Raw genomic sequence first — 12892 nt, 5'->3', positions numbered from 1 at the left:
TGGGCACAGTTATACACAGAACTTAACTTCTCTGACAAAACCAGCAATAACAATACTGCAATGCCACCCCCATAGTATCACCATTCTGTGTTGACTCACCTTTAAATCCTTCAAAGGAATTCTCCTTTTGTTCCCATATGATGAGGCAGTGTAAAACAAAGGAGAAAGCTGCTAATTATCATGATGCATTTTAAAATCTGAACTGCAGTTTTGACAGGTAAAGTAATATGAACAGAAAAGTCCATGTGATTTTGAATGTCAAGTTCCAGAACCATTTTGTTTTCCACAGGAATTACAAGAAAACATGTACAAGGTTAAAAGACACAGTCCCCCTGCCCGCAGCTCAGAGAGTCTTCTCCTGACGAGAGCTGTTCCTCTCACACTTCACAATGGTGAGTTTCAAGGCTAAACTATCTCTGAGTGACCTCAGTTAAATCAATCAGTCTTCAATGCATTCACACAGGTGCTCTTGAGGGAACAATTTGATTAGCTAATAGTTTAATTACAAACTGCTGGATTAATAATGCAGGATAACTTATCTCAAAATGAGAAGCACATTATAGGACTGACAGCTGGGAAGAGGTGAGACAACCATTGTAAATTTAGTCGTAAACCGAACATACATTATTTGGAAGAAGTAAAATCCAATAAATGCAGAATCAGACTAATTCTGCAGGTATCTTCCCTTCTCTAGCCAGAGGAGTAGAAGGCTGAGTTCTGTGGCTATAAATATACTCATATATTTACAGTATTTCCTAATTAGGACCAGTGAAAGGAGGGAAACTATATATTCTCCTTCCATTAAATATCCTTCTGTTATATGAGCCATCTAGATAGCAGAAGACAGCTGGGCTGGAGCAACACTTTTCCCAGCCCAGGGGCTGAATGTCTCCAGGGTGCTCCCACCTCTCTAGCACGTGTCCACAGCAGGCTGCCTCTGCCCTGCCCCTGGGGATTACAGGCCCCATGGCACGGGGCTCAGGCTGGCATGATGCAACACAACACAGCACAGCATAGCGCTAGCCATCTGGGAAGAGCTTTGAACATGATGCAAGAGCTATGACCAAGCAGTGAGACTGTCACCTCGAAAGACCATTGCTGTGATTTCCTTGTCCAGCAGACTCATGCCAATCAATAGTGATGGCACTGCAGAGATTTTTGTGGTATTTAAAAGATCAAAAATAAAGATGAAGACTTTCCTTTTTGTCAAAAGGTACGAAATATTGCTTCTGGGGAGCCTTTGTGAGGTTCATTCTCTGGAGAAAATCTATCCTTGAGATAACCTCACTCAGCCAGAAATTATCGTTATAGTGTCGGCATTGCCCAGGCCACTGCAACTGCTCCTGTGCTGTCAGTGGTAGGTTTGCAGCAGTGGATTGAGCATTGCCCCATTCCCCTTCACTGAATAAAACTTCCCTGTAGGTAAGAAAAGGTTTGTGTCATTCTCAGCACCACCCCAGGACTGAAGATGCTAACCTCAAGCACCGCTTGCAGTGGGCTGCCAGAGCCAAATCCCCTCCTCTGTAATGAATGGTTTTAGCTGTGCATCCCAAACCTGAGATGTCTCACAATACTTTCATTTAACACTGCTAGACGATAATCCTGCAACCAGGTCCGAGGGCTATATTCAATTTCCATCTCTGCTGCTTACTTGTTCCATTAGCTTATCATGCTGTTTTTCACAGTTATAAATGGGAAAAATTTATAAGTACACTGCAAACATGGATGAAAGCCAGTTTAGCAATGTTTCTAAAGCCCTCAGAGACCACAGGGAGAAAGAAACAGAGGAGTGTCCAGTGTTTGCTTAAAGCATTGGATTTTTTTTAATGTTATTTCTCATAAACTGTGTTAATATACTGCACTGCGGGTGCCTGAGATATTTACAACTATGTGTAAGATGCAGCACAGAGTTTGGGTAGGATGTAAGGATGAATTTTGAATTGATTTTCACTTTATCTAAGCTCTATATTGTTGCTTTATTTATACTGCAGAATAAAATATCCTATATAAGGTTTTTGTTTAATTTCTGTGATTTACAGAACATTTCTGCATAGTCTGCTGCTTATATAGCTATCATCCCTCCTATTAATATTTTCATTATTAGAGATTAAAGGTGTTTCGCATTTGCTGTTTGGCCACAGGAGAGAGCTGGTTAGCTTGGCCCAGCAATCTGTAAATTCAGAAATGTTGCACTATGCACCACAGACTACATTATATGGTGTGTGTATATATATATATATGTGCATAAACTGTTTCCTTGACTTAAATTTAGGTCTGTTTCAATGCTGTTGCAAGAAACATTTATACTGTAGTAAATAGCAAAAGTGTGATTATTTATAGAATGATCACACTGACTTAGAAATTACTGTACAATCCAGAAATGAGTACATAAAATATCCCACCACTCCAATGCCCTAACTTTCCTAATACAACACAGTTTATCTGCTTTCCTTTCAATGTCTAAAGATAGCACTGTTCTGCTGCTTTTTCACGATCGCTCTACACTGACATTTGCCAGGCCCAACACAAAACCAGACTAAGTTCTATGAGTTTCTACGAGCATAATTCAACATTTGAAACACTCTCAGGGCACTGTGTTTGTTCATTCAGCCAGGAGAGAAGTTCAGCCCAGTGCAGGCAGTCAGCACAAGACCTGGCAACCAGCTAAGTCTATAACATCTATCCACACAAGCAAACCTCACCCTGTTTCAGATGTACAGTCCAAACACTAGCTCTGATTTGAATATTTTACAATATTTTCACTGTAAGTTTCCCTTAAGGCATCTCATTACTTCCTTGTTTGTCCCATACCTGCACTACACCAAGAAACTCTAGGAAGTCTAGTGTAAAAAAAGAAATAGCACCAACACATTTTCCTAGAGCAGGATATCATGGAATAATGAGCAAGTACTGAATTTATCAGAGATGTAAGATCTATTCCTGCTCTTACTAACTTCATCAGAAGCAAGAGCAGGCTAATAATCAAAGAAAAATATTCAAGTATGTTTCATTTCCTGTTCAAATGTCAGTGTATAAAAATAGATTTTTTTTTTTCCATCTAAAGTGAATTCACAACTGTTAATGAGAAACATTATCAAAAAGTCATTCTAGTGTGGCAAGCAATGCTCACCTCAGAACATCAGGTGACGGAGGAATGTTGGAATAAAGGACAGATATATCATCTCAGTACAGACCGCCTAGGAACATAGCATCTATGTTATGCTTAAAATAACTTACTAACATCTCTATCATCTGTACTGGAAACCTGGATTCCCTCACTGGCTTTCACAACAAATTTAATAAGCATGGCCTCAGTATCAGACTGCCTCTGGAACACTTCCGTACTGACGTAATTGTCCTAGGCGCTACAATCAACATAAAGAATGGTAACTTACAAACTATCATCCACAGCACAACCATAAATAAGTGTTGCTACTTCCATAAAACTGGTAACCATCTCAAACACTCTCCAAAAGCAGTAAAATACTCCCTGAGAAAAACACTTGCATGTCTTATTTCCTTAACATAAAAAGGACTTTTCTACAGCAAAAATATACTGTGAGATAGAATTTACAGGGAATCCATTACAAATTACAAAATGCAAAAGTATCTTTCAAGAACCTCTTTTCAAACACTTGGAAAGAAAACGGAGCAAGTGGAGCTAGAAATTTGACAACAGATTTGAAGGCTGCAATTTCTCATCTCCACAGTAAGTATTCCCACCCCAGCAAACACTTTTCACAACAAAGCCATCCAAATACCATGTTCCCATTGTTACATATCCTAATATAAACTTCTACAACAGCCTACTTAGTAGACTAAATGCTACCAATCTACCAAATGCTCTCATGAAAATGCACATAACTACGCACCAAAATGGACTTCCATAAACATTTACTAAAGGACAAGAACAGACAGTGGGGTAACATTTCTCAAAAAAAACAATCACTCCACCTCTTGCTTCTGATCTACAAAGACAGCTTCAAAAGATGTGCATCCTCCTTAGCCCACGACTACTGCCTATCTTTATTTTCCCTCTGATTCTCTCATTGATCTCTAATTAAAGTCAGAGAAACTCACCTGGTGTTTAGCTTTGAAGCCTATTGCCTGTATTTCACACTTGAAGGAACTGCACACCCGGTTGTTTTTCTACATATTCCTATTTATACAATAAAAAAGTTACCTCTACCTACAAATTGTCTTAATTATGTCTGAAGAGCAGCACAGCTGTAACCCTGAAAGAAGGATTCCTTATCCCTCAAGCCAGCAGGCCTCCAGGTCAGAAAGTTGCTGCTGATAGTTTTATACTCCTATAAACCAAACTGAGAGGAACTAATAACGATAGAAAAACACTTGCAGTGTCTGCTTAACTTTTTGCCAATAGAGTATTTTTGTTTTACTTTTTGTAAACTATTCCACAATTCTTCAATTTTTAGCATTTTCAATTTTAGAATATCTTTTATGAGGTCTTCTGATTAAATACACTAAAATAGTTTTTTCATCTCACTAGTAAGTGGTATGTTCCTTGGCACTTTGATGTATACACAGATTTAAACTACAAATATTTTTTGTTACTTGTTCATGGCATGTTTTACATAATTTACACTAACTGAAAAACGAAAAGGGAAAAGTATCTACTTGGTATTGAAAATTCCAGCAAAAATAGAAAACTGATCACCTGCATTAGCATATCTGCTTTTGTAACCATTCTGCTTTGCCATCAGTAGTTATCAACAACTTAGCTAATAAGCATTAAGTGATATTATATAAGCCATACATTAATTGAAAGCAGATGTACTCAGAGCAAAAATTTCAGATTGATGTGCAAAAATACATTTCACATATTTTATTGCTCAGCAAAGTACATTACACATATAAACATGCAGTCATTCGATAATCTGAATTGCTAAACACCTGTTTGTATTAATGCTAACGCCATTCTGCTGTAATGATACTGGAAGAAGTATGTCTTTGAAATTGTCTGTAGGGGAATGAAAGTCAAATTTGTAGCTGTCATTTCTTCTTCAACAGACCTATTACTGAAGTGTAATTAATCTCTTTTCCAACAGCTTAAGCACAAAGAGGATTTTCCCATTCTACATGTAACCCATTATTAAAGACAAAAGGAAAAATTGTGCGCTTGGTTGCATTTGCAGGAGCCTAGTGTATTCACTGGGGTTTCCACAGTGTTCCTGGCACTTGTTTCTGCTATACATACTTCCCCTGGAAAACTTCAGGGGTCCTCCTTGTTTCCTTTCCTACACATTCTGGATTGTGAAACAGGCTGTATGACAGAAGAAAAAGTAACTACATAACCTATCACTTCTCTTTCGGGCCACATGGGCTGTTAGATTTTAGAAGAGAGACGCTTCCTTTCATACCTGTCAGTGCCATTACCAGTGTGCAATTTGACTTCAACAGAGTAAACGCCCCAAGAATTTATGGGTCCTGGTGGTATGGTGTCCACCAATAAGAACATCACAAGCCAGCAATTTTAAGGCAACATCCAAGATGGATAATGTTGTTCTTACGACTTGCAACGTATTGTGAAGTTGCTGACCCATAGATTTGTGTTTGAAAGTATGTGAAGTCACACGTGTGAGTTCAGTTTTTGTTCTGCTTACCAAGATGACATGAAGTTTACAAGTTGTTTTTTTTTTAACAGTTACTATGTTTTAGAGAAGTAATCAAAAACAAAGTTAGCCTTAAGAGTGCTCAGGCCATAGCATCCTGCCAGCACACATCCAAAGTGTATCTTATCTATAATCAAAAACTGGTACACTCCTATTTTTCATAAAGGTATCATATACCCTGGATAAATTTCATTAAAACAGGTGTTCTCCAAAACTAATGGTACAGTTAACAAACTTACAGCCTTTAAGAAACAGAAGCAGGCTCTTGTTGACTCTGCTCTTCCAGGAAAAGAGGGAGTCATCAATAGTCTCTCCCATTTCTACCTTTGCCCCTAGATGAAGGCTATACAGCATATCATTTTTGTGCTATTAATGCTAAAAGATAGGTCTGTGGTGGAAGAATTAATTACCAACTGAGGAAAGGTGACACCTGTAGCACAGATAAGGGTGATTAATTCAGTTACAAACGTGCACTCATTTCCCTGTGCCAAGGCACTTACTGTTTTGAGAACAGGAGTCTGACAGAAAGCAAACACATAGGAATTCATACATAGAAAATGTAAAGGCTGTCCTTTCATCTCACAGTTTTCCAGTCAGCTTATAATATCCAGATTTTCATTTCTCCAAAGAAAAGAAAACATTAGCTCACTATCAATTTAATGGCAAACAGTAAGTCACATAGATAGTAGAATACAACATTCACACCTTATTATTTCATATATAAACCTTTACTTTAAAGTGTTATCTAAAATAACATACATGGTTACCAGACCAAATAGCCCATATAAACTATGCTGAAAATATCATTTTTATTTACAGGAACCTAATTAAAATGAACTTTAACTGTGTTTGAGATCTGCAACAACCCTTCTGTCTCAGAGCCAGACCACAGCCCAGCTTTATGCTGCTGGGCACAGCTCTAAGGAGGAAGATGCCCCTCACACACACGAAGAAAGCATTGGCCATGCAAAGATCTGTCTCATCTGCTTCTGAAAGAGGTGGGAAGCAGCTTGCAAACCATCACTCTCTGATCAGGTGTCATGTCTTGTTACTTATCACATCCTTCAGGCTTTACAACTACATGCTACCCTTTGTTCAAGTGAACTCTAAAATTGTCCTTCCAGCCCTTGGTGGTGTTCTGCCAATGCATTTATTTAGCAAAACTTAGAGAAGAGGGGAAAAAAAAAAAAAAAAAGCTTAGACATCCTTTCATTCTGTTTGAACTTCTACATATACACATTATCATCATCTTCTAGCACTGTTGGTAATCACAACTACAAGAAATAAGCAAAGAGAACATCAGGAATATATGATGTTATTTTATAGGCACTTCTATAACCATGTAATTTGCTTCATAGTTAATTTACTGAATTCCAATACCTGCTTTAAAGAAAAACAACTGGCTTGGGTTGTATAAAAATGCTACCTTTGAGACCCAAGAAATCCCACACTGCTTTACCAAGCATGAATTAGATACTGGAAGAATCATTGCTTGGAAACAGAGCATCCAGTATGCACTCAGAAACAGCTCACACAAAGCCCTAGTATTAGCACTATTAGCACTTGTTCTTTCGTGATTTAATGAAAATGCTCTGCTTCACAAGAAAAAGCTAATCAGATAATCACATTAGACTGTATCTCATAGGCCTTGAGCAGTCAAGCTCCCAGAAAAATCATTGAATAAGACAACACGATTATGACTTTTATGACTACACATTGTATTTATCACAAAGCACGGCCAACATTCACACTGAGGTTGCAAGATTATTACATGGTTACCTGTGCTCTATAAAATAGAGATGTCACGGTGAACAGATTATAAAATGGTACTGCAGTATTAGATATTGTTAGCATGTTACTTCTATTATTAATCATTACCTATAAGCAAAACATTAGTACTTCAGTGTAAACACTGAAAAACATATACATGATTTAACAGATTGAGTATTGACAGATTCAAACACTTTGGATCTGTTATCTATCCACAAGATCTAGAAATAAGGCATATGGTCAGCAGATTAGGAGAGTAAATAGCCCTTGTGCTTTGCTTTCCTCCCACACACCTTAACTCTGTCAGTTACGCTGCTGGATTCCTCATAGCAATCTCATACCTTGAGGAGGTCATACCTGAGGAAGGCTGTTAGCTGGCTGAAACATCATTCTTTTAATTTTTTCACTTCCCTGTGTACAAAGAAAACACACAGTGAACAGCTAGAGGGCTCAGTCTTTTTTAAAAATCTTGACAGAGTTTTCTGCTAGGAAGATAACTGTGTGGCCTGAGAGACTTCATTTGTTCATGCTCACACATTTGTACACAACTGACACTTTATTCCACTCAGAGGATCTTGACATAAAATTGTAGAACTGATCACACCTCTGTGACAGAAGCTTGACAGGTTTCCCACACAGCCCTGCCAAAACCTCCCATCAGCAGCTGTAAACAGAATTAGCAGGGTGGCCACTTAGCAACCAAATGCTTTTGCTTTTGCAATCTCACAGCATGGCGCCGTCTCCTTTTAGGCTGAGTGCACTCCTGTCCGTATGATGGCCACTGAAAATCTTGGGGCGGCATTTTGCTGTTCTGACTCTCCACTTCTTCAGAATCAGAGTCTTCTTGTTGCATTGAAGGAAAATGCCTATCTGGATAAATCTCCTTCAGTTTGCTCTCAAAGAATACATCTAGGCATCGTCCAGCCTCAGCAACCTCTGAATCTGGCTGTAAAAGAGTAAATAAGCATTCAGTGTTACTGCACAGAGAAATCATCAAGGATCAAAACCAAACGACTACCCTACCCTAACGTCTCACCTTGGTTCTGTCTGCTACATCTCCATTAGTCTCCTGCGCACTTTCTACAGCCCATTAGTCCCTCTGCACTTACAATGTAAGTAAAAACCAGATGCTGCTATTAAGTAACATATTTCTGCACCTCTAAGAAACAGAGATGTGCAGTGAACTAGAAAGAATAGAAGTCATCATTGCTAAGGAATTTCTATGCACCTGAATTTTCCCTAGCTATTTTGCTGGCTACGACTGGCTTCTCACAGCAAACTCATCATCATTCCAAAAAGTTGTCCGCTATGATGCCCCTCTTTAATTTTAGATCCATATGTATCTCAAGTTCTTAGATCCATATATATCTCCATTTCCATCATTTAAAAAAATTTATATCATTTCCAAAGAATAAAATTGATTAATCCTTCTGTTTATCCCAATCCCATATCTGATGTCAATGGAACCAATTGTTACACTAGTGTGATATCTTGAAAAAGCAACCCTCTGGTTTGTATTCCCCACACACATGCATATTAGAAACCTACATAATTGAACTTTGCACAGTTCCAAAACATGAGACGCACGTCAGTCACAAGTTCCTCAGGTGCAGAATAGTGGGACTTGTCCTTTTTTTGCAGCTTTTTTCTTATGATTGACAAATCCATTGGCCTTTTGATGATCTGATAATAATGCCGAGCCTGCAATAAGAATAAAATGCAGGTATGTAACTCTCTTAATTAAAACATTTCCTCTCTCCAGTGACTTCTATCCAAGTTTGGACAGAAGTCACTGCAAAGGATTCCTTGCATCAAGGAAGAGAGCTCTAGTCTTTTGGTGCCTACAGTTGCACGTCATCTTCCTGGGTGCTTTTTGGTTTGATTAAAAACATATTTGCTTGCAAGATTAATCTTGAAAATAGCACACTTCAGTGACTACTCTGCTATTTACACTTTCCAAAGTTTATCCCCAGATATAAGTGTCGTCATTTAACCATAATAATATATGTAACACTGACAATTATCTAACATTTCCCCCAAGCAGTTATAAAAATAATGTGCTGAGATACTGGGAGCTGATAATGTGGGCAGTAGTCTGCCAAGAGTAACTGAAAATATGCTACTATGCATTCTTTTTAAAGTTCAACAAAAGTCTTTTTCAATAGGCACCAGCTACCAGGATATCCCACTCCTTAAATCTTTCCAGGTCAAGACCTACTTGGTTAGGTAATGTGTTCCATAAGTTCATTGCAAGCTTTATTAGGTGGTATGTTTTTTATATTGTTATTTGGACTATTACTTCACGTAAAACCTTTTTTTCTCTCATTTTCCTCCTCGTAGTTGTTTCACATTGTGTTTTGTTACAATAGTGCAAATCTACATCTTCCTTAAAACAGCCAGTTAATACTGCAAATGTTGAGTACATGGATGAAACAGCAGTCTCTACATCTTCCCCTGAACACAGTCACATGACCACCTTTGTGCAAAATACCAGAAAAGAGGGAGTCTAGGGTTATTTTTAAAGCAGACCTCTCTTATGGCAGTGCAACATTCTCCATGTGTGCAGGAAGTCAACTTAATCACTGGAACCCCCCATATACCCTTAGTATCCTACCAGCATCTTAAATTGGCACCCAAACCTGGCTTGAGAACATTGGCCAGCATTCACCTGCCTCCAACCTGGCACCTTCAAAGCACTTACAAGAGGGAAACACCTACCCTTCCTTAGGAAGCAATGCTGTTCAGAAAAAAAGCTAATTAACATCTTTAAAGAAGACAAAGGAGAAACTCATGAGGTGTGCCAGAGTATTCTTTGGATTTCCTCTGACCCATGTGTGTGCAGTACTTACCAGGGGGCTGACAGGTTCATGGAACGGGAGGCTCATACTGCTGCAGAACAGGGAAAGCACCAGCTTTTCACACTTCTGTGGAAGCCAAATTTGAAATCACTTTAATTCAATACAAGTGAGTTTCATTCTTGCCCTTAGCTAATCAATCATACTAACAACAAGGGGAGTTTTCATGTAGTCTGTGCATTTCTGATGCAAAGTGGTACACTTCGCTCTAACCTGGGGGACATTCTGCCTCATGGCTTTTTTACAGTTTTGAAAGTGAAGATAGTCAAGAAATGCAAGAAAAGAAACATTCTGTAAAAATGTTTGTATGCATGTATCTTCCCTGGAAACTCAGGAATTCATCGCTATCACTATTTCCTTTCTGCACTCCAGATATATTCCTTGGCTCTTGACTAAAAGAACAGCAGCAACAGTGTGGAAACAGTTAAACAGAAAATGTTGCACACTGTTCATATCCATTCATACAAATGGATGTAAGTTATGTCGTCGGTAGTACTGTATGAAAGCAGTTCCATTTAATCATCGTTAACTTGTAAAATACTTATACTAGTCTTTGTTTTTTTTCACTGATGCAAAAAAGTGAAAAAAAAAAACATTATAAGCCATGTTTTCTCACAAGGAATGGAATTTCTAATCAACTCCATTTTCTAAACAGAACCTCACTAATCAAGACTCACATCCCAACTATTTCTGGCCAGTTGTTTCCAACAGAAACAGGGATCACATCAGTGTCAAGAAGTTATGTGCAGCTCTTTACGGACAGAGTAGCTCAGGTCTGGAAACAGCATGGATGAATTTAGGCAGTGCTGGGGCTATGCTCATAGGCCTTGCCAAGGGGCCGCAGTGCTTGAAGAACCATTGCTGTTGTCTTTACGTATGGTGCCCAGACTAGACCAGTGCCTTATTCTAGGCTTCATTTGTGCAGGACCAGCTCAGCATCTGCATTCAGCTGTGTGGACTTAGCCTCCCTGTCCAGCTGTCACCAATATACACAGAACATTTATTTAGAACTTGTGGCTTTTGAGTACAGAATCACAGAATCAATCAGGTTGGAAGAGACCTCTGGGATCATCGAGTCCAACCATTGCCCTGACACCACCATGACAACTAGACCATGGCACTAAGTGCCATGTCCAGTCTTTTCTTAAACACATCCAGAGATGGTGACTCCACCACCTCCCTGGGCAGCCCCTTCCAATGTCTAATGACCCTTTCTGAAAAGAAATGCTTCCTAATGTCCAACCTGAACCTCCCCTGGTGAAGCTTGAGGCTATGTCCTCTTGTCCTATCGCTAGTTGCCTGGGAGAAGAGGCCAACTCCCACTCCACTACAACCTCCCTTCAGGTAACTGTAGACTGCAATAAGGTCACCTCGGAGCCTCCTCTTCTCCAGGCTAAACAACCCCAGCTCCCTCAGCCATTCCTCGTAGGTCAGACCCTCCAGACCCTTCACCAGCTTGGTCGCCCTCCTCTGGACTCGCTCCAACACCTCAACATCTTTCTTGAAGTGCGGGGCCAGAACTGGACAGAGCGTTCAAGGTGCAGCCTCACCAGTGCCGAGTACAGAGCGCCGATCACTTCCCTAGACCGGCTGGCTACACTATTCCTAAGAGAGGCCAGGATGCCATTGGCCTTCTTGGCCACCTGGGCACACTGCTGGCTCATGTTTAGCCGGCTGTCGATCAGCACCCCCAGGTCTCTTTCTGCTGGGCTGCTTTCTAACCACTCTTCCCCCAGCCTGTAGAGCTGCATGGGGTTGTTGTGGCCAAAGTGTAAGACCCGGCACTTGTTCTTGTTGAACCTCATGCCGCTGGTCTCAGCCCATCTATCTAACCTGTCCAGATCCCTCTGTAGGGCCTTCCTACCCTCCAGCAGATTGACACTCCCACCCAGCTTGGTGTCATCTGCAAATGTACTGAGGGTGCACTCAATCCCTATGTCTAGATCATCTATAAAGATATTGAACAGCACCAGCCCCAGAACTGAGCCCTGGGGAACACCGCTAGTGACCGGCCGCCAGTTGGACTTTGCCCCATTCACCACCACTCTCTGGGCTCGGCCATCCAGCCAGTTTTTAACCCATCAAAGAGTCCACCCATCCAAGCCCCGGGCAGCCAGTTTGTCTAGGAGGATGCTGTGGGAGACAGTGTCAAATGCCTTACTGAAGTCTAGATAGACTACATCCACAGCCCTGCCCTCATCTACTAAGCGGGTCACTTTGTCATAGAAAGAGATCAGGTTGGTCAAGCAGGACCTGCCTTTCATGAATCCATGTTGGCTGGCCCTGATGTCCCGAGTACTAAGTGAACTTTAAGAAAAGGCATTTTTTTTCATGGGAGAATTGGTAGAAGAAACTGGTAATGGGGATGTAAGAGATAAGCTTTCATATAGGCTGAGTTAACTGTGCCTGAATGTCACATTCAAGGGGATTAATGGTACATATGAAGACCGTATGATGCTTTCAATCCAACTGAAAGTCAAAAAGTGTCTACAACAAAAAAAATGTCATTGCAACTGGTCTAAGTAGATGTCTGAGAAGGTTCCAAGTCTTAAAGGAAAAAGATTCAGCGGCAGAAACCCAGGCAAAGTTGACTCAGGGAAGCTTGCTCCACTGTTGAGTGCGACTTCATTGTTC

At 40.1% G+C, this 12892-nt stretch overlaps 1 protein-coding gene across 1 annotated transcript in view; it reads right to left on the bottom strand.

The window, feature by feature from the left end:
* Positions 1-7754: 7754 nt before the first annotated feature.
* Positions 7755-12892, bottom strand: part of TRIM66 (tripartite motif containing 66) — a 65527-nt gene continuing 60389 nt past the window's right edge. The window contains exons 17-20 of the mRNA XM_068399335.1: positions 10253-10327; positions 8952-9104; positions 8131-8349; positions 7755-7814 (exon numbers count right to left, since the gene is read on the bottom strand). Of these exons, the coding sequence (XP_068255436.1) occupies positions 7755-7814; positions 8131-8349; positions 8952-9104; positions 10253-10327 (507 nt within the window). The remainder of the gene's footprint in view (positions 7815-8130; positions 8350-8951; positions 9105-10252; positions 10328-12892) is intronic.

This window comes from Nyctibius grandis, chromosome 4 (assembly GCF_013368605.1).
Source record: "Nyctibius grandis isolate bNycGra1 chromosome 4, bNycGra1.pri, whole genome shotgun sequence".
NCBI classification, from domain to species: Eukaryota; Metazoa; Chordata; class Aves; order Nyctibiiformes; family Nyctibiidae; genus Nyctibius; species Nyctibius grandis.
This window is presented reverse-complemented; position numbering and strand designations above follow the sequence as displayed.